At 41.8% G+C, this 22353-nt stretch overlaps 1 protein-coding gene across 6 annotated transcripts in view; it reads right to left on the bottom strand.

The window, feature by feature from the left end:
- Positions 1 to 22353, bottom strand: part of HECTD4 (HECT domain E3 ubiquitin protein ligase 4) — a 77191-nt gene that overhangs the window by 9188 nt on the left and 45650 nt on the right. For all 6 annotated transcript variants that reach the window (XM_074921622.1, XM_074921624.1, XM_074921625.1 and 3 more), the window contains 31 exons: positions 21826 to 21907; positions 20974 to 21176; positions 20634 to 20769; positions 19795 to 19977; positions 19367 to 19537; positions 18788 to 18957; positions 18237 to 18352; positions 17244 to 17347; positions 16802 to 16963; positions 16520 to 16668; positions 16192 to 16271; positions 15914 to 16077; positions 15138 to 15375; positions 14552 to 14688; positions 14253 to 14379; positions 13540 to 13677; positions 13271 to 13407; positions 12948 to 13108; positions 12176 to 12357; positions 10554 to 10759; positions 10121 to 10251; positions 9659 to 9864; positions 8546 to 8725; positions 6927 to 8230; positions 4764 to 4971; positions 3684 to 3907; positions 3445 to 3596; positions 3079 to 3185; positions 2073 to 2196; positions 1106 to 1296; positions 359 to 505 (listed from right to left, as the gene is read on the bottom strand). In XM_074921622.1, the coding sequence (XP_074777723.1) occupies positions 359 to 505; positions 1106 to 1296; positions 2073 to 2196; positions 3079 to 3185; positions 3445 to 3596; positions 3684 to 3907; positions 4764 to 4971; positions 6927 to 8230; positions 8546 to 8725; positions 9659 to 9864; positions 10121 to 10251; positions 10554 to 10759; positions 12176 to 12357; positions 12948 to 13108; positions 13271 to 13407; positions 13540 to 13677; positions 14253 to 14379; positions 14552 to 14688; positions 15138 to 15375; positions 15914 to 16077; positions 16192 to 16271; positions 16520 to 16668; positions 16802 to 16963; positions 17244 to 17347; positions 18237 to 18352; positions 18788 to 18957; positions 19367 to 19537; positions 19795 to 19977; positions 20634 to 20769; positions 20974 to 21176; positions 21826 to 21907 (6020 nt within the window). The remainder of the gene's footprint in view (positions 1 to 358; positions 506 to 1105; positions 1297 to 2072; positions 2197 to 3078; positions 3186 to 3444; positions 3597 to 3683; positions 3908 to 4763; positions 4972 to 6926; positions 8231 to 8545; positions 8726 to 9658; positions 9865 to 10120; positions 10252 to 10553; positions 10760 to 12175; positions 12358 to 12947; positions 13109 to 13270; positions 13408 to 13539; positions 13678 to 14252; positions 14380 to 14551; positions 14689 to 15137; positions 15376 to 15913; positions 16078 to 16191; positions 16272 to 16519; positions 16669 to 16801; positions 16964 to 17243; positions 17348 to 18236; positions 18353 to 18787; positions 18958 to 19366; positions 19538 to 19794; positions 19978 to 20633; positions 20770 to 20973; positions 21177 to 21825; positions 21908 to 22353) is intronic.

The following is a 22353-nucleotide window of genomic DNA, read 5'->3' as shown; positions in this document are numbered from 1 at the left end:
CACCCACAGCGGGCTGACTCCCTCCATGGTCACCAAAGGTGCAGAATGTCTTTTAACTACATCCAAAAATAATCCCCCTCGCCTTTAAAAAACAAAGCAAGAAAAAACTCCCACACTGAGAAGTGCCCTTGGGTTAATGCTGGTTTTTTGTCGTCACCTCAGACCCTACGCCAGCTCATCAGGCTGAGAACGGAGCCAATAAGCCTTCGTTAGCACACTGAAACCACTCCTTATCTCGCTGTCCCTCTCCCCTCTACATTCTCCTTTCTGTCACATGTCCACACGCATTAAAACCTTCTGCCAAATATACTAAGGGATTCCGCGTGGTGCAGCGTGTCCCCCCCGCGCGGGACCCGACCTTTGGCCTCCTGCAGCAGCGCAGCGATGCTGTTCGCGTACATCTCCGTCTGCCGGAGCTCCACCAGAGGCAGGAAGAACGTCTCCAAGGTTGTATTGAGAGACTGAAGCAGTGCAAACCGTAGGCGGAGACTTTCAACGGGAACATCTGAGGTGGGAAACATCCAGTCAGAGAGAGAACGAGGTTCCCTACCTGCTGCAAAGTCCGTTGTCCCGGCAGATTCAGGGCAGGAGCCAGAGGAGCTTCCTTCTAGAGCCGCCCCGCCTGCCCCCACACATCGCGAGGGCTGAAGATACAACAGCAGAGGTGAGCTGGATCTGGAGTTCCTGGGTGTCTGAGCCCAGTGTCTTTCACTATCACTGAATCTACATTATCTGGAGACCCTCTTAAAGGAACTTAGTGCTTAGAACAGGATTTAGTTGACTAAACTCTGCCTAGGTCCACAACTGAAGTCTGACCTTCCTTCCCCCTACAAGCTAAACTCCCCAGAACTCTCCCTGCTCCGGCCTGACCCAGGAGGCACGCTGGGAGAACGGTTGCAGCACATTTCTAACAACAGTGCCCAAGGCACAGCAGTGCCCAAGCACACCCAAGGAGAGAGAAAAACCGAGGCTCAGTGTTCCCCTCGGCCCACGGAGGCTCCAGTCTGCCACCTCCACAGGAAAGGCCCAGCTACCTGGGTGAGAGCCAGGTCCTTCAGGAGCACTCCACTGAAGAAAGGCTCCACGCAAAGAGATCTATACATACTCAACAGACAGGAGATTCTGGGATCTGCTGCATCAGCTGGATCCAGATAAACTTCATGGGGATGGAGTCGTGCTGGTGTAATCGCAAGGTGACGACAAAGCCTGTTAATGTACTGGACAAGGGCTACATCCATTTCCAGCGTCCATTTCCGAGAGGCTTTCTGAGCATGTCGGGCATCAATACAGGCACACCTGAAAGGTAAAAGGTGTGAGACCTGTTGAAACCTACGTGCAACCATACTAAGAGCACGTTGAACACAACACCGGGTAGCTTGCTCTACTTTTTCTCCCCTTTCCTGAAGCAGAGCTGTTCCATGACAAAAACTCTGGTTTGAGAATAACAACTGATTCATCACCTAATCTTGCTCGGTGTTATTAAATAATAAGAAAAAAAGGAACTGCCTGTTGAGCTCACTTACCACACTATCTTCTTAGTGGGTACAGGGGAAGGAGACGTGGCAATTAGCTTGTGGCTTGACACAAGGTGATAACGGGGATTCATTTAAGGGCCTTTCTTCCTGTACAATATTAACAAGGAAGTAACCGTTCCCTCTTCTACACTACTACTGACCCAGTAACAACACTGCCAGTTTAAACAATTACCCAGTGCTCAGAAGAGAAAGCTGTTGTGGAAGGAAACCAGAGACAGCCAGATGGATCTATATAATTCTTGTTGGGCCAATTTATGATACAGTTTGGAAGCTATCAAGGGCAGCATGGCATATGATTTTGTTAGCTATGTTGTTAGCTATGCAGGAACCTGCATTTTGACAGCAGAGTGACTCTTTTAAAGCATGTTTTAAGAAAATAACCGACAATTTTCTCTACACGGATAGAAGTTTGCATGTTACTAACACACTGGTTAAAGCTACTTGGAGTAGGAACATTTGGGATCGAGTGGGTTTTTTTTTTTTAAAGTGAGCACAATTAATCAGTAACACGTTTACAAAAAGATTTGTAAAATGTACCTTTCAAAATGTAGATCATACCCACAGGACAGAATAGCTCTCCACACACTACGGATATCCTGTTTAGATCGGTCAACCACAAATCTGTGAAATCCATCCAGTGTCAAATACTTCTCCTCAGGAACTGAGCAGAGATAAGACCATCAAATAATTAATGACTTAGTATAAAGTCTACACCGCACACAGGAGAACGGTCGGCGTATGAGGTGGCTACCTGCCAGCTTTCTCCTGGTTCCACCCTTCCCACCATGGCTCATTTCTTGAGTAGTTCTACCCAACACACTATTCAGGTCCAGTCTGGCCTTCAGTAACCGACACTCATCCTTTCCTCTCAAGGACACAAATCCGGAATCGTTCCACCAATGTATCTAACCAGGTATCAAGGATCCATCCTTGGCTGAACACTGAAATTCCCCTTTTCTGACCCAACCTGGAATCTCCTACAGTGAAGAGCAGACTCCAAACTCGTGTCTACTCACTCTGCCACCAGACCAGAGAAAGAAACATCAAGCAAATCCCTGGAACTAACCCCTGTCATGGCACAGCTGTGCTGTCCCCTCCACAGATAGACTAGTTATGAAGCTACTCTTTCATCCAATTTTCCTCTTGTAACTTAATAATTTTGCCACATAAGTTGAGAAACACCATTTAAAACCACATAGTTCAACCCCACGCTATCCTAATCTCACCCTGTAGAAAAAAAAAAAGCCTAGAAACTATCTACACCCCTTAGGAAGCCAGTTCTCTGCCCAATGGATGCACACGGCCTACGCACACCGTTGCATGAACTGTGTGACCACGGTTTGCTCTCGCTTACGTTGATGAGTCCAGATTCACAGATAGACAGATAAAAGCAGCATTTTAATCGCTATTTAAAAAAAGATAAGTTAGCCTCATTGAAAACAAAAACAGATCTATGATGATATCACATAAGCATGCCAATGCAAAAATAATGTCTTTCTTTTCTACAATATAACACTACAGAAAAATTCTCTACAGCTATTACCTTCCTGTTTCTTTGTGGGAGACTTTTCAGGGTCTTTCTCTTCAGGTTTGCTCTTCTCAGGAGATTTTGGCTTTACGGTAGGTTTCTTCTCACTTAAGGCTGTTCGGCTAAGGGACAAAGCAAATGTTAGGATAAAAGTTTTATTTTATCAAAAAAAGGGGCTTGTAAAAAAATTTATTAAATTTTATTTATTATAGTCTGTTCAAGAAACCAAAACATTCCTTGGAGGGGTCTTTTATAATCTCAAAGTTGCATTTCCCTCCTCCGAATCCATACATGGAAATACAGAGGGAAGAGAAATAAAAATCTGGATTCCTGAAGAGTAATCAAATGTTTTGCAACTGTCAAAAGGCTGAAGACACCAACCTGACACTGTTGAGCATAGACTTTTCCTTCGTAGGTGGTTTAGTAACCGGGCGCTTGGTGCTCACAACTTTCACTGGGTGCTGTTCTTTGCCCGCCTTGTTGTACTTGCTCTTGTCAAATTTTGGCTTGGGCACACCGTATTTCCTTAAAATCTTCCAACACAGAAAGTGAATAATTACCCAATGCTTCCAAGTGACACAAAAAAAAAAAGATGCTGAAAATAGTTTTCAGAGTGCTACCTGAGTAAGCTGGTCCTCCAGTACTTTCTTTGGAGGGCGGACGTTTGTGAAGAACACATGGAGAAGGTTTCCAGGAGTCTGAGAATTTATCTGCTCTTTACTAAGATAGATATCTGCAACCTTAATGGGTTTCGCTGGAGTTAGGCTCAGCATTTGTTCAGAGTGGACACAGCTTTTAAATATTTCTGTGAGAACTTCCCGAGCACCTGGGACCAATTTCTCACCTAATTAAAACAAAAAGAGCAACACGGTACAATATACCATGACACCTGTTTTGAATTTGAACCATGAAAAAACATTTGACATTCAGCTAAAATATTGCAACACATGCTGCTCAGAGAGGAAAATCACTCAGAAAAATTCTACTAGCCGACCTTTCTGCACTCCAATACCCCATTTATGAGAGAGAATCGGATGCCTTCTCCCATTTTGGCAAGCTATTGTAATTATTATTTGACCGTGACTGCAGTGGTAATGAAAGAAGTAGATTGTTTATGACACCAGTGTAAAAACTATGTTGTGTAGCTACACACCAACACCTACCAACTGAGCAAATAGTCAACTGAACCTCCTCCAAATATTATCCCTCCGACCCCTGATTCGGGCCCATTTCAAGCGTATTAGTGTCTGTACAGCTTTCGTGTTGTTAGAGAATATAAATTATTAGCTGTTCTACTTCAACAGTTTCAACTCTCAAATTATGCTGTGTCTAAAAATGGTAAATTATTACAGTGGTGATTTTCTCAAAAAAAAAAAAAAAAAAAATCACTCAATAACTCCGTAGTTTTTTGGTGGGGAGTTTTTTGTGGGTTTTGTGGTGTTTTTCTTTTTTTCTGCTGTTTGACTAGCTGTGAAGACAGCTGAGCAATGTTCAGGTTGCAAATAGCTGCCTGCCAACTGATGAGAGGGAGGAAACTTGCTCTGAAATTACTCCCTGGCTCCCCCTCATTGTCACCCATCAATTACGGAGATACACTGAATTTACACCAGCGAGGAGAATCTGACTCCTCCATCACCCCCAAAAATGTACAGTACAAGTGAGATAATATGAAATATGATGCTAATATGAAAACCACATACCTTTGATTGACTTATCATTGAAATAATCTTCTAGTGCTGGGCTCCCTTGTGTGTCAAATAAACTCTGATTTACAGTAGAAACAGTTAAAATCTCTTCTGTTGACATTTCCATCAGTTCATCTTCACCATCCAGACTTGACAAACCAATGAGATCACTACTATTAAATAGACTGGCTCGGATTTTCTCTATTTTGGCTCTTGACCTTATCTGTACAAATAATGAAATTAGTTAACAGGAATTCCGACAAATTAACTTCCATTTATATGAATTTAAGTCTTAAACTTCCTCCCCTCCTCATGTAGGTAACCACGATCACATCTCTTCCAACATTCTCCTACATCAATAATTTGATACCAGAATTCAGGGTCAGCGTCATCCTTTCTAAGAACATCTGGGCACTGAAATCACCACGCTGTGTGTTAATCAGGCACAGCTCTGAACCAGCTATTCCATTTCTTAGTCCGGAGACAGCCTTTAGAAATATCAAACAAAAAGCTGAAAGTTTCAGCTAGGTAACCTGTCATTATTTGCAACTCGGCTGTCCTTGCTTCCATTCTCCCTTTAGAAAAATACATCTAAATTAGCACAGGCCTTGAAGTCTCAGCTACACAAACTGGGAACAGGAACAATAACTTCCTTTGATTCCCAGAATAACCACCATGCCATCATTATCAGAGCAGCTACAGACTCGGCGTAGGTTTCCATGCGAGTACGCTGACAGCTTTCTGTACACACTTGATCATTTATTTCAACTCTGGTGCCTTCCTGTCAATTAACAGCTTAAGAATAGCAACTGAAGATTTTCTATCTGAATAAGCTGATTTTTTTTTTTTCTGAAAGGGAAACTGATACAATCCCAGACTATGCAAAAACGTCCCTCTGCATTCCCAAGCTATCAGAAAGGGCTGTGCTTTCGCAAGCTTCTGATCAATCTGCAGCACGCAGTTCGTGGAACAACAGGGAGGAAGGCTTCTTGTGTGGAGCTGAAAAACCTGGAGTGATCTGGCAATGACAGCCACCCACAATGCTTTTAAAAATTAATTTGGAACCAGACAGCAACAAAATTTATCATCTCTTCTGAAGTAACTTTGTAGAGGAATAGTTTAAAATATGTGAAAATGTAGTCATTAAGCATTAATTGCTTTGTGGGTCAAACCAAAGGGCCACCTATCTGTAAATTTATCTCCAGCAGCGGCCAGTAGCAAATTTTTGAAGAAAGCTACATAAAAGAGGAAATGAACAGATCTTTTCCTTTACATATTTTCTCAGCCTCCAGAAATCAGCAGCTTAAAAGATTTCCTAAACTGAAGGCTGCATTGACTGTTATACTTAATAGCTGCCAATTCGCACATCCTCCATGAACTTAATCCCTTCTGAGTTCATTTACACTCCCGGCTTCTGCAACACCTTGTGGTAACGAGCTCTACAACTCGGAATGTGCAAGAGTACTTCCTTCTGTTTTAAAATTGCCACTTGGTAACTCCGCTACCAGGTCCCCTCTGTCCTTCGAGGGACAGAGAATGCTTCTAAGGCTGTGAACGGTACAGGGAGACTCAACGGAGAATGAAGCTTGGTGTTGCTCAGCCATCCTGCCCAGACTGAGAATTCCTAACCTCCTTAGTCTCACATGCACATTGACTTATTTTTATTCTGCAGCCATGACCTATGCTGAGCTACACCTTGCTAACAGTGCCTTGTGCTCCCCCTCATTCAAGTTGTGGCCTCAGCCAAGCAGAAGAATCTTTACAGAAGAAAACATACAGCACATTTTTTTCCTTGACAGTCAAATCAAGGTGTTTCAGAATCCCAGAATTATCTGGGCTGGAAAAGCCCCTGAAGCTCCTCCAGCCCCACCATGACCCTCCCCCTGACCGTTCCCAACTGCCCCAGATCCCTCAGCGCTGGCTCAGCCCGACTCTTCAACCCCTCCAGGGATCCCGGGGACTCCCCCCTGCCCTGGGCAGCCCATTCCAACGCCCAACAGCCCCTTCTGCACAGAAATCCTTCCTCAGAGCCAGTCTATAGTATCTATTGTTACACACAAACCACAAGAAATACAATATTTCTCAAAGCCAGAGGTTAGAATACTTCCTAGAATCAGATCTCATTCTTTCAGAAAAAAAACGACCCAAAAGGCCCCTCTCCTGATTAAAAGCTATTACCTCTACTACAGCAAAACCTTTGATGGGCCGTGCCAGAAGCGGCTGGTTGTCCAGAGATGTGACTGTGTACATGGATCCAACATCAGACACAGAAGCTGTTTCTACGTTGTCAAGCGGTTCCCCGAGGCTGCCCAGGCTGCCGAGGCTCCCGGTACTGCAGTGTGAAAGATCCAAACTCTCCTGGCTGGAAACAACGTGTGGTTCTAGCAAGCCTGGCGGGATGGCCAGTTCCAGTCCTGCTTGAAACTGGTCAACAGAGATATCGCTAACGGTCCGAGACAAACCCTGGGAGCTGCAGAGGGAGGCCTGGCTGGTAGAGGCTGAAGCACTAACGCTCATGGCAGGTGTGACACTGCTGGAGCTGCTGATATCCAAACTGTCTGCACTGCTCGAAACAGTCGGTTTTTCCAGTTCCGTTCTGCATTCTCCTCCTTCCGCTTTGTCCTTGATTTTTTTGGGATCCTCTTCCTGCAGAGGGATGTAGATCTCATCTTTGAAGACCCCACCGTGGGCGTTACACGCCTTCCTGATGGCGCTTCTGACCGTGCTCTCCTCCAGGTGCGTTGGTATCCCAGAGATGACGAGCAAGCGGCTGTGAGCCGTGGGACCTACTAGTGCCTGACACGCATCTGCCACAGCATCGTTTGTCACCCCCAATCCTTGGGGGTCCTTTTTAGTCAGGTGTCTGAGAATTATCAGCAGAGTCAGCGCTCTGTGAAACCATAACATGTCCTCAGGCTTGCTCCCTCCGATGCTGAGGATCGCAGCGTCCGTTTCAGCCGCTCTGGATGAGGACCGTTTGCCTGAAGACGATGTCTTTTCCCGCTTCATTTTGACTTTTTTCCTCTTTGACAGCAAGCTTGGACTCTGCGGCGTCTGTCCTGGAGAAGATGAAGACGAGGACGAAGAGTCACTAAGATTTGGGGCACTTGTTGAAGACATGACAGTAGCTGTGACACTCATATTGATAGGTAAGGTTACTTCTGCCACAGCGAGGCAGACCTCCATCAGAGCGTGGAAGTAGGTTGAAAATCTTCCCTGGTCAGCCCCTCCGACACCAGAACCGCCACACGCATTTCCAGACACCCAGTTTTGCGTTTCTTCATCATACAGCTTGTGAAGTTCTGACTGCAGGGCCATAAGCATAGCTAGACAGGGATTTAGCTGAAGGGCAATGGAAGATGACAATCCTGCTGGGTTTTTTTTCTGCTCCAGATTGTGAATTTTGCGAAGCAACTCAGCCAAGAGATGAAATATTAATTCCTTCACACATGCTGCCATATCAGTGGTCCAGAGAAAGTTCCCTGTGTGGGGAAGGCAAGATGTGGGAGTCAGCAGTATTTCACTCTTAGTAGCTTAATTACATGAATTGGAACAGTAACATTAAATAAAAGCACAAGAAAACGTCATTTCAATGGCTGTATGTCAGCAGTAAGACAGACAGGAAAGCCAGTACAAGAAGCGCATATCAACAGAAAGTTTCTGGAGTTTGAATATAACTTCGGTGTAATGGAAGAGCTCAGAAATACTTTGTGACTATAATTTTTTGGTTTTGCCTAAGCTCCATCTAAGCTAGCCCATTATTGGTGCTCATTACTAAGGAAATACTGCATTCTCACCTAAAAATTCCACTACTTGCAAGAGAACTGAAGCAGGAATAGTATCCAGTTCATCTTCTGATTTTCCATCCCCATCTTCCAATTTCCAAGTTAACAGCTGTTCTGCAAATGCCATTGCCAGGGGGAATTCAAGAGGGAGAGAATGCAGGACCAACACAGCTCCAGGAGGAGGAGACACTCCTAAGCAAAAAGGTCAGAGAAAATACTTATCATGACTCTAGGCATTTGTGAAGTAAAAGTAGTGTCATATCTTTTAGGATTTTTTTGAGGCTAAATTTATGTTAAGTGAGAATTTTCTCTATTAAGTACCTTGTAATAAACAAATAGGAATGTTTATTGCTAATGATGTGTTGATATAATTTATAATTAGAAAAAATACAGATAACGTTTTGTTTACATGACATACGTACAGCTAAAACCAATCTTATTTCATAACTAAATACATACAGGACTTTTACAAAGCCATTTCTTTGTAGTATGATGTGTGTGATCAGTATTGATAAAAACATCAGAGATGCTGTCGTCCAGCAAAAGAACTTAAAGACCTCCAGTCTGAAGTTTTAAGAGTCTACTGCAGCTCAGTCACCTTCACTGCTCTAAATAAATCCCACTGTCTCTTCCTTAGGCTGAAAGGGTAAAAAGAATATTAATAATTGCTCTTGCTTGAGAAGCTGGGGTGACCTATGTATTACTCTGCATATTAAAGGCCCCTACAATCACCTAGAAAAGCAAAAAAAGAAAAAAAAGATTTCCATCTGCAACACAGCATCTCAAAGAGCAATAGCACCAACTTGAACACTGCAGAAATATTCAGAAGTGCTGCTCTGTGAACTCACAGAAGACAAAACTCGGGAAAAATCAGATCCTAACAGAAGTAACAGAACTAACAAAATCAGTCAGATGGCTTGCAACGTTTCTAAAACCGTGTTTTCTTGCTTAAGAATGATTGCCTATTTCTGCTAGGAGACGTTTCTTAATACCTTGTACAAAAATACTGTCTTAACCAACAGCAGGACTGGTAATATAGGAAGCTCCTACACAGAGGCAAATGACGATGCTTGTTTCACTTCTGAGAACACAGCTAAAAAAGGTTTTTAAATTTATTTTTTTTACCTAATTTGATGTGGACCTTGTCCGTAGGGGTGATCACTGAAGGGTACTGATTGGTGGTTGGGGGAGGCGTTAGGCCTGTGTTGGTTGGAGAGGCATCCCGAGGGTAGCACACTGCTTCAATCAGGTTTAACTGACCATTTCTTTTCACTTTATGCCCAAGCCCATAAACCAGCACTCGAGCCCACGGAGCTTTATACAGGGATGAACTGAAAAAAAAAAAAAAAAAGTCAAGAACAGTTCGGTTAGAATGGAACCAGCTACTGAAAATGCCAACCCAATCCCAGAAAGATGAAACACACTGTGGTATTCATCCCACCACCCAGAAAATGAGTCTCTGAGAAGAGAAAAAAAATCTAATAATAATAATAAAAAAAAAGCAACCACAGAGCAACAACTCTGTGTTCACAGAGGCTCAGTGGCACATCTTTAATCTTTGTCATCCTTGGTCCCTCAATTACTTACTCTTTGCGGAATCCAGACTGACTTTCCTTACAGGACACAATTACAAATGCAGCCCCAGGAAAATTAACATCCATATTGACTTTGGATTCTGAAATTGGAAATTCTTCAGCAGGAAACTGTTCTGGTGCCGTCTGTAACAGAATGTTTTATAATGAAAGCCCCCAGGCAGCAGAAAACCACCTCCCTCTTCTTCTTTCAAATAAAATACAGCATTGTAAATAATGACACAGTGTGAGGCCACTTTGTTTTAATATGATCCAGAGTACTGCTTGTGTTTTCAGCGTGCCCACTACGATAGGAACAGGAATACAACCCACCTAGAGAAACGATTCGTTGAGAGGGACAGTATTCTGGAGTTTAGAATCACACATAAAGCAAGGGCTCCTTAGAAACAGAAACACCCCTGCTCATACAACAGGAGTAAATATTTTACCTGCAAAAAGGAGCAGATCTGTTTAGTGAGGTCTAACAGACTCTCCTCTCCTTGATGGAGTGTCCGAGTGATGGCCACAGTAAGCCACTCTCTGATGGCTTGCGAATTGCCCTGGTAGAAGAGGTCTGTGGCAGCACAGTTCTGGGAATGGACGCAGTGTTGCAGGGACTGGGCCAAAAGAATTGAACTTGAACTGATTGTTCCATCTGTAACAACAAGTGAGATAAGACAGATCCCAAGATCACTTCAACATGTTTACGTAGCCTGCGAAACAGACAGCGGAAAGAGTTTTAAAACACTTGGAGGATGACAAGCTTTTATTTTCACTCCTGAGCAAGTGCAAAACTCCCCCCAAAGGTCAGCAGTAGAAAGGATTCACCCAAACTAGACTTGCACCCCTGGCACAGTTGGGTGCAGACGGGGTGGCTCTCTAAATGCCAGCTGTGTTCTTCACCTCCCTTAGGCTAACCCTGAGGGAGCTCTGCCAGACACCCCGAGCTGGGGGGTCACAGCAGCCTCAGCCCATGTATGAAGGCAGAAATATTTCAATTTACTGCACAAGTACAGTGAGGACAAGTGACCAGAAGCACTCTCTTCCCCACTCATTCTAGATGAGGTGAAAGCAGCTTTATCTGTTCTCAAGCTTGCCCCAGATACAAACAAAGCTTTTAAGGGGCCTCAAGTGGGTCGCAAACCCCGACATCTCATGGCTGTCGTTCTGGAGCTAATGGGAAAAGTCAAAAGAAAAACAAAGTGAAGTGCACAAAGGAGTGGGTAATTCACCAAAATGCCAGTTTGGAAACGGTACGTATTAGCAGGACTTGAATTAGACATATTCTAAAGAGGAAAAACTAAATAAAAGCTTGTAAAATTATTCTCAAAGCCATGCAAAGTAGTGCTGTACTCTGCAAGAGGATCTTCTACAATGCGGCATCTGTTAGAGGTAGCCAAGTTTCAAAGTAATTGGAGGAGGGCACAGGACTCTTTCCAATGGTAAGTAATTACTTTCAGTTATTAATAGCCTATATTTAGCACTTCCTACTTCCTCCTTCTGCTCCAGCCACGTTACACACGTTTCTTTGCATGCAGAATAGCTTTGTCACGATAATTGTCTTTGTCAACACTCACTTGAATTAGCCAAAGATTCTTTTCCATGATTCAGCACATACATTCTCTAATCAGATCTGTGATTCCAGTAGGAAAAGGACAAACCACTTTGTGAAATGAAGAAGAGTTGAATTTTGCAAACTGAGACCCAACTGGCATTTAGTTTTACTACCCTGGATTCAAACTAGAAAACATTCTCAACTCCCTGCAAGCATCCCACATGGATACTTTCCCCCCTCCCCAGACAGATCACCGATGGCAAAGGGACAAAAGCACACTGAATGGAGTCTTAAGAGGGATTCTGAACACTTTTGAACACTTTTCATCAGATCATTAGCAAGAATTTTAGTTCAGCCCCCTATCACTAAGGCCAGGAGTCCATCGAGATATTATTTCGAATCCCATCATTACTAACTAATCAGTAAGTGCCAAATTAATTTGGTTTGTTGGGGTTTTTTTTGTCCCCAGAAAACTATTGTACCAGGAAAGAGCTGTGATAAAAAATTAGTGTTTACCAGGAAGAGGTGGTGCAAGAAGTTGGTTGGATAGCAACTGCAGGTGCTCCAGAGTGATATCACGGATGGCAGGAATATGGAACAGACGAGTAAACATATGGGGAGATTTGGGGGCAAAAATATTAAGGAGAGCCATGCGGCAGTACAGCTTGGCCAGAGAAGCTTCACTTCGTAAAAGCTCTCTAGAAAACACAAACATCCAAACATAAAATTACCTCACCATACTTCAAATAAACCATATCCAGCGACCTGCCTCTGAATCTGAGCATACACATCTAATTTATTCTTATTTTAAAGGTTCAGGTAGACCCAAATCTTTCTTATTCACTTAAGATTGCACTCAGCCCATCTAATTCTGGTACCAAATTAAGGCACCTGAACTAGAAGCCAACTCTCCACAAGGACAGTTGAGAGTTCTTGAGCTTTTAGGTAGCAACTGGCTGATGGTACAAGAAACCTCAAGCAAGGTACCTGTTAGACCAGCATGTATAAAACCACTCTCACACGACTAGGTAAAATTCTTCCAACAAGACAATCATAATACATTTCTTTTATTACAAAAACCCTCTAAAAACTCCAAACCAAAAGCCCACTACTCAAACACGAAGATATAATGAACCCCTGTCAGCTTTAATACAACTACAATAAGATTCAGAAGTTTGCTACTGCTCAAGACAAGGTTGCAGTGGATAATTGTACTATAGGAAATGCTGTAGATCAAGTCAGATAATACAAATGCCTTCTAACTACATTTCTTTTTTTTTTTTTTTACCTGTGGATTTGGATATTGGTGTTATCCAGGGTAACCAAGCCATTGGTTGCAGTCCTCCTATAACCAGCCGGTGGCCTTTCTAACATGTCAATAGGATACCAGTACCTTACCAGAACTCCTTCACTTCTGAGATACGTCTCTACTTGTACTAGCTCATTTACCTGGAACACCAAAACCAACACTGTCAATCAAAGATACCATCTTTTTCCTTCCAAAAGTACACCAAATCCACATTCTAAGCGGTTTAGTACACTCAATGATATTTTCTCAGAGACGTGTGATGCCGATACATTAAAAGCCCTCCCCAATGTATCTTTACTCACTGAATCAACATCCAGAACAACACCGTGAAGACCAAATGTCTTCAGCATCCCACGAATAGCAAACTTGGGTAAAGCTGTTCCAACAGCACTACTGGTAACGTTGTTACTGTCAGGAGAGCGAGTCACCACCGTGAGACCTGGACAGAAAGGGACAATGCAATTTTTAAGGTACAGCATTTTCCTCAGACTGATAATTTATGCAGTAAAAACCAAGTACCAAAGCTTCTGAGCTTTTATTTTCCCCTCAAGATAGTTTTTGCTGACCTTACCTTTTCGTACTTTATCAATTGTAAATTTGTTTGCTTCATCTTTGATATCCTCAATGGTAGGAAGGTAGAGGTCTCTTGGGATGCCACCATTTTCCTCATAGAGGAATTCTACAGTTTGTCGTGCTATATCAACCATTCCTGGTAGACAGAAGGAAGCGCTAGTTATTTTCCCCAGCCACCTGAAATAAGTTCTTCCTCTCATTAACATCATAAGCAGATGAGCTAATTACTTAAATATTCTTTCAGTCAGGCTGATAGATAGGGAGAGAAGCTTCCCTGAGACACACTTGTATGCTTCTCATTAGGCCTCAGATTTCTTTCTTTGCTCTTACTGGGACTTTTCCACAGACAGGTTGTCTTGCCAGAACAGTATTCATTTACAAATCCCCCCTTATTAAGAAGTTCCTCAAAAGTTTTGCCTTAAAATATAGACAGAAAATGCACGTAGATAATTTCTTCCCCAACTATTATTCCAAATTTCTGCATCCACATCACAACAGATTCTGCCACGATTTCTGAAAACATTTTCCTTATTTAAATTGTCCAACAAGACAAAACAAATTCTAAATACTTCACTAACAGCAAGAGAATTTTATTTTCTTATTTAATTTTTCCATCCCTGAATACAGTAAAACACAAGAAACACAGGTGTTATGTTCACACTTATTGCACATCATATAAAACAATGTGCTTGAAAGTAAACGTAGCCATACCTAACTGTAAAGCTCCTTTAATCTGATCCAGCCCAGACTTCCTCTCAGCCTCATTACGGAATCTTCTTCTAATTGTAGGGAAAACTTTAGTTTCCCAGGCTTTAACCAACAGGGCATAATGATCCTCCTACAAAGACAAAAGTTATTTAGAACATCAAGAAGAAAGAAAAGTTAACAACAGCTATATTTTCCTTAAGGAAGCAGGGAAAACCCCTGTGTGGCTAAACTTAAAAATCTGAATTCTAGAATCTGTATTTAGACTACAGATTGCAGCAGGCAGAGCTTGCCATGCTCCTCACCCGGGGAATATCATCGTCATCATCATCATCACTTTCATCATCTGCAATAGGAGGGGGATGAGGGTCGGGGCCCGACGTGATGAAGTTCTCGTAGCTTAGTTCCATTTTATAGTGGCAAGATGTGTCGCTGTCGTACTCTGCAAAAGACACATGGAAATACAGAGATCGTAACGCACTGGAAGGCATGCAAAAATATTCCAGGAGGTCCTAGATAAATTGCATTCCACGGTTTCCAATTGGTCTGTGGAAATGTGGTGCCTTTTGGCAACTGGCTGATTCAATCAAGTATAATATCTTATTGTATTCAAAGCCCTGATAAGGTCATTTCTCATTGTGGTTGCATTAATTGGGAATAATTAATGCATCCATATAAATAAAGACCAAAGTAAGATCTATTTTTTTTTTTTTTTTTTAAATTGCCTTGTCTGAAAAACAAATGAGCAATTTAACAACCTTTGCTGTGCTGCTTTACCTAAACAGGCAGTCCTTAAGGACTGCAGCCAGGACGTGCTTAAATCCTATTTACTTAATCGAAATTTCTCCTGAGATTTAATAAAATAAAATAAAATGCTAATCATCACTTTACGTTGTTGAGCCGTAGCAACAGCAGCGATTCTACAAGGAGGTCCATGGGTCCCAGGATCAGAAGCTATGCTGGTGCCAGCATCGTTATCACTATCAGAAGCCATGGCAAAAGGCAACGCTTCAAAGTTGGCACTTATTTCCTCCGCCAGGTCAATACAGAGGTCGGCAGCGTTCCGGTGAGCCTGTCCCTCAGCGTAGGCAAACTGCCGAGATCCAAAGTTAGCCCGGACTTTCGTGTTCTGAAAGAAGACACACAGAAAAGAATTAGAAGTTGTGAATTGTTTTGATCCTCCTCTTTGCTCTTTTTAAGAAACTCAGCCAAAGGGATAAACTGATGACATCTCCCTGCCGTACAGTTTTCCCAGCACCACTAGCTCTAAAACTGGATGCAGCAGGGAAATTATTAAGCTTCTGAACATAAACTTTGAACTTGCCTGTTTTCTAGCTTCAAGATACAGCATACTTAGCTAGGATACTCTGAAGCAAAGTCATTTCTGGGAAGGAATACTAACAGAAGGGCTACTACCACAGAATAGGGCCATCTCATCAAGCCAGCTGCTCATTAGTGTCCTAATGGGCAGAAAAGGCTCAAAATAATAACAGAACACATATACACCTGCAAAGGGTAATGGAATACATCAACCTAACTTAATAAAGGTAAAAACTATCACTCTACTTTTTTATAGATACGTAAGCAGGCTCAATACTGTCTATTTAATGGTTTTAATATTTCTGAGAGAATATATATCAAGCAACATAATTCTGTTAAAAACTTGCCTTTTTCTGAATGTGGACAACTGGCCACATTCCACCAGAGACATCTTCTAGATATGGTCCAAGTCGCTGCCCACAATATGTAAAATAAACTCTGCCTTTAGCTGGCTGCCCTGGAGGGGGTGGAGTTCCTTCTGTTCTTTCCCATCCAATTCCTGCTACATCACCTGTAGTAAAATATAATCATCCAAAGAACAACATGGATTTAGTCCTGTTTTCTCAACCACCATTTCCCTTATTCTGATTTACCAGATGAGCAAGTCAGCTGTACTCTTACATACCAGGAGAAAGAGTCACATCCAATCTCACACTCTTCCACTGCAGCAAGCTGGACCCATTGTAATGCACCGCTCGCCCATTGCTGAGAAGTAACACAAGAAGAAAATCAAGAAGAGCACCGAAACAAATCAGGATTACACCTCGCTACCAGCCGAAGTCGAGGTAGCTGTGACACTCACAAAAGGCAACTCAAGATATTCTAGTTCAGCATTTTAACATTTCAGTTAAAACATACACATTGCCTACTACAACGTGCTCACAATAACGGCTCCCTAAGGAGCATGCTGAGGTACTGAGAAAGGGCAGGATTTCTGGTGTACTTCAACGTACTTATGAAAAAGACAAGTGCCCACTGGGTTTGTCCAAGCACCATCTCTTTTTTCAGCTTCTGTAGCAAATCCAAATGAAACGATCGGTCCGGTGTCATCATCTGTATCTCCATAGGAAACTATTTCAATTTCCCAGTAGAATGATGGTGCCTAGAAGTAACAATAACAACTTATTTTTAAAAATTACTTACAAAACATAGGTAAAATAGAAAATTTTCTTTTTCTTTTCATGTGCTGTTGAATATTAAACGATGGAGACTGTTGTACAGTCATGTGTTCTTACCTGTACTGGAACTGGTGAAGTGGCATAGATAAATGTGCCCCGAGGAAGTCCCCCACCTGCACTAGGATCAGCCAAAAAGGTCACAGCTGTGAGATGCGATGAAAACATGCACGCTCGCACAGGGGGAAACACTCTTGATGGGCTCCAAGTGATTTCTTTGGGCTACAAACAGGAACAGAACGTTTTATTCTACCAATTCCACTTGAAGTCATCTACTGAAATCCAACGACACGTTCTTTTACAAAGTGCACACTTAATTTAACACAGGCAATTACCACGACTGCAATCACAAATTACATCCCATTACAGGAATTCGTATTAAATTAAATACTTAAATAAGAATTTAGCCAGTCCGGCTCCATCCCCACAGGCAGGCCCTCTGCAGACAGTGGCTGCCTTCACTTGCAAGGGGCAGAAGACTCAGCAGTGTTTCTGTGCTCACCTGTCTCCTGTCCGCTTGGAGGGGAGGAGGGGGAGGTCGAGCACAGTCACGATACAACATCCGTAACCTTTCACACTGCATTTCTACAACAAGGAGCCTCTCCCCTGTAACAACAAACCAAGTCATGAGGTTCCAAGCCAGTCTAATTATGAGTCCAACAATGCAATCTTAACACCACTAAATACAAACAAACATTACATTTGCAAGTTAAGAGATCCGATCAAATAATCTCACCTAATAAGGATAAACTAAGGACAAACCCGAATGTATACAAGCAATTGTTTTCCCCCATGTTTAATTTATATTTGGTTAGCAAAGACACTGTTACATTAGTTAAGATATAAAGTTAGTGAGCATGTTTATGACCCAGCAAAGGCAGGAAGTCAAAAGAACTTATGCCTGCTGTCAAAAAATCCTTTTACACTGGAGATCGTACCAAAATCCACTTGGTTCCTACCCTGACATCCTTCACTTCAGCCATCCCTCCCATGAACAGCTCTGACATGTTCCTAAAACTTGCCTTGAACTAAGACTTATGCTGGGCCCACTGCTTATCCTTAAACAAAAGGGAAGGAAATCAAGAACTCAAGGATAAGGAATATAAGAAAGCATTGTGAAAAACAGCAGAAAGGTCATAAAAAGAAAACAGACAAATGATAACGTCATGGAATCCAGAGTAGGTGACACTGGAAACAACAGCGGAGAGCATTCAGAAGAGTAGTACTAGAGAGCTAGCCCTGGGACTTGCATCTTCTGTGATCCACAGGGTAATCATGTTCTGGCCTAAAATCTATGCCTAATGTTAAAATTGTTTAGTCTGATTATCAGCTACTCTTATGTTAACAGCTCTGCAGCTATGATAGGACATGCTGTACTGTGCTAGCTATCAAACCCTAAGCAGCTGGAAGACAAAACACTGAAATGATTTTAAAGGCTGTTATGTCTCTGAACTGAATATGACAATGAAGCTGCACAAACACGTTCAATACCTACCAGGGCTGCACTCCTGCGCTACTAAATTAAGAACTTCTACAGCAGCTGGACACTGTTGAATGAATTCTTCACAGAAAGAGCTGTCTTCTAACAGCTGAGCCATCACCAGGCATGCTCTTAATGGAAAAATAATATGTTTAAAGCATTACAAAACTGTACGTTGACATCAAAGTTGTCTTTACATGTACTGAATTCAAGACTATTTTAAAAGACAGCACACCGACTGATCTACTTCTTTATCTGGTTGCCTAGCTATCTGTTGGAACTTCCACAATGACAGCCTCCCCCTGCTTCATAACATTTACTTAGATGATGTATTTGCTCAATGCATTGTCATTGTATTACAGGGGACACTTTATTTTTGGTGCTCATTTTAACATCATCCAGACACTAAATGTACTTAAGGAAGCAAACAGTAATTTTTGCATTGTCTCCTGCTGTCATATGCCAATACCCACAGAGGAAGAAAACAAAACCCCATGCAATTTCCTTGAACGTTTGTGTGAAGTGTCAAAACAGACTGAGGTGCTGCACAAAAAACAGCAACTCACCTGGTTCTTATTTCAGCAAGAAGCCGGACCACTGCCATTACTGGAGTTGAGCCATCTCCTGTTGCAGGAAGTGAGGTGTGAATAGATAGACTTCCCTCCTGAGGAAGCAACATGGACTGGACTGCCTGTACTACCTTCTCAGTAATGGACAGTTTATGAAGAGGCAATGCCTGATGGTGGGGGGGCACGGTAAAAAGTTAAATTCAAGTAGTTAGTTTCTAAGAAATGAGGGTGTTTTATTACCTGGAGTTAATTCTTATTTTGTACTATCACAAAACCAGCACCAAACACCAGTTAAAAAAAAAAAACCAAAACAACCCGAAACAAAACCAAAAAGCTAACACAGTATGCAATGGAACATCTTTAAGCACCAAAAGATGACTATTGATGTTACTCAAATGAGAACATAAATACAGATAGTTAAGCTGTGTTTAAAACAATGAGGCAAACTTTCCAAATAATATTTAATCAAAGATGAAACAGACTTTTTACATGCTGTAGATTCATTGCCAGTATGCTGTGACAAAAATATAAATAATTGATATTATACTTAATATTGGATTCTTAAAACTACCGTACCTCAGATCTTGGAACACAGAGCCTAGATAATGGAATAGTTAATGTGTCTGATGCTTGTGAGGTCTTTCTACTGTCTATACTGGTAGGTGGAAATTTGACCGTTGCTATACCTTCTTGTTCATTAATAGATGCCACAACTCCAATGCTTCCTGCTATTCCTTTACCTAAAACCTACAACCAAAGAAGGGCCGCGTAAGATTTAAGGCTTTACAAACAACAAACACTGAGCGTTTAAACACCACACAGCAACTCAACACAATTACAGAGCTGGGTATTTTAGGAAACAGGAATAACACACAATAGCACGTGTTATTGCAACTGCTTCACGATTGCAGGCAATTGCTCCACAAGTACGTCGATGCAGGCAAAACATCATCAAAAGCACCAACTCTCATTTAAGATATAAAATGTGAATGGTGCTAAATTACCTGAACTTCAGAACCTATTTTAATCGTCTCCTTAAAGCCACCCAGAGCACAAAGGGCAGCTACTGCCTGCCGAGCAATTCTTTGAAGTTTAGCGAGTTTCCTTCCACTGCTACTCCCGTTCTCCAAAATACTCTCTGCATATTTCCCAAGTTGGGGAATGTACATCAGAGCCCGAGACAGAACCTGAAGACACAACCAAAAATACCAGAGAATGACTTCAAAGGACAATTCAAACAAAACCCAACGCCCCAAGCCTCCAGCCCACACACAGTCTCAGAAGAATTATTTTTGTTCTTGAAGAGAATTATATAACTCGGAATATTCCAAGTTCTCTGAAGCGTGAACACCAAAGCCAGCTCTGTTCCCTAATAACTTTTAGAATCGCAGTCACATATGTAATCTTAGCAAAAGTCTTTGCTCAAGGATTTAGCCTAAGCAACAGATTAGGTGCCACAGAACTCAGAGGAACATAAAAGCAATGTGCTCTACTTTCCAGCCAACGCTTCAAACCCTCAGAGGTCGTGGCAAAGAGGGCTGAATGGCAAAGGCAGAATAATTACCTGGCAAAGAGAAGATAATTCCCTAAACAAACAGTGAATTACAGAATGACAACACATTCCCTAAGGCCAGGTAATTTTTGATTATTTATTCCACCTATCAGATAGATACCGTCTACTACTAGAAAGGGCTGCTTCTGTGCAGTTACACATCCCAGTCTGAAGTATTAGAAATAGCAAATCAGAAAGGAGTAGCTTAGGAAATCGCTAATAATTAAGTTCTCTTAGTTACTCAGTACATGCTTGGTGTAGAATTTGATATTTAATCTTCTGCTTGCTTACTTTTTCAGCAGTTGTTGTCCATATCTGAGCTGCATTTGATTCTGGTGCCATCAGCAAGCTATGCAGCAAAGCAATCACCTCTGCTGCCATGCTGTTGGCAACATGGCCACTAATGAATGGCCTCACAGGATCCGTCCTGTACAGGAGTAGAAAGCAATTTGCCTATTAATTTCAAAACAAGAGAAGGAAAAGAAGCTTCAATTGTTAACAACAATATACAGCAGAAAAAAAAAAAAAAGAAAAAAAAAGGGAAGTTTATGAACACCTGGATTATTTTTCAGAGCACTGGTATTCAGAAAAGCAGAATCTAGACTCTGAGTATAGAATCAAAGTGACTGACCTGGCAAGCTCAGAATTCCTCTCTCTGCAAATAGATGTTTGTGCAGTCTTCTTTTTGTCCCCAGTGGACAACCCACTAGTAGTTTCTGGATTGACAGTTTCTATGGGTGGCCCAACACTAACTATTAGACCAGACTGTGCCCACTTAGTTGCCTTTCGAAGAGCTGCAGCAGCTTCTTCTGTAATAACTTCACAGCAGCCACTCTGAAGAGAAAATTGCCATATAAGACAAATACCAATGTTAACTTTATTTGGCCACACTGTGAGATGCATTTAATTCTCATCCCTCTGCATATGTAAAAGTACTAAGAACACATCAGAACATCCTCCTGTGCATGTATTAGTCACAGTCACAAGACAAATTCTTTCTGTTGCTTTTCCTGCTCTACAAAGAGATTGGAGATCAACATGGATTCATTGCCTCTAATATCCCATTTTTAGCTTAACAGGATGGTTTCTCTTCCCTGATCAAAAAGTCACACATGAGTATTTGCACCAGAAATACTCAAGAAGTATGTCTGAAGATATACACGAAAATTTAATTTAAATATATGGTTTAATAAAATTCATACTATCACTGTGCATTAATATTCTTGTTCCTGAAGTTTAAAGGGGCTGAAAGATGATCTACAATGGTCGGAGAAAGCATTAGCTAAAATTCTTCTTTGTCATTTACCCCTGTATTTACATCAATAACTATATAATGCTACCATTACATATAAAGCTATCTTTCTGAACAGTTCTAAACTAAACATTTAACCAACAGGGATTTAACATCAATAAAAACAAGAATTATGACTGGCCACCGATTTTTACAACGTTGAATAATTCTTTAGTTATTCCTTTTTCTTACTTTTGTCATGTCTCGATCCATTTTCACCACTTTCTCCATATTGGCACCAGTTCCTAGTCGGAATGGACGACCTTCTGAGCTACTGTAAAAGTGAAAACAAAACACATGAGCTTTGTTTTCACTGGTGGAAAAAACAGCTGAACTATACAGTCTAATTTCAAACTATTATGCATAGTTTGAAATTATTTGAAAGCAACCCATGCAACTAAACTGCTCAACAGTAACAGAAATACTCGATAGTTAAGGACATACCCAACTGCACTGTACTTTACAAAAGGAATTTAGTACTATCGAGTGGAGTGATTTGCACAGCAACTTAATTCTTCCCCTCTCAAAAAGAAGCATCATGAAATTGGCTTTTTACTGAACACAAATGCCCAAGGGCTCCGAGTTAACCTTTCACCTCAGAGCACCCAGTATCATTTTTAGGGCAACTTGGTTTTGAACTCGTGGAGTGGGAGAAGAGGAAACAAATAGCACAAAATGCAAGAGATGATAATGTTGTCTGTTTGACATTCAGAGGCCTCA

This window comes from Athene noctua, chromosome 17 (genome assembly GCF_965140245.1).
Source record: "Athene noctua chromosome 17, bAthNoc1.hap1.1, whole genome shotgun sequence".
NCBI lineage: Eukaryota > Metazoa > Chordata > Aves > Strigiformes > Strigidae > Athene > Athene noctua.
Note: the sequence above shows the minus strand (reverse complement) of the source record. Positions and strands in the feature narration are given on the sequence as shown.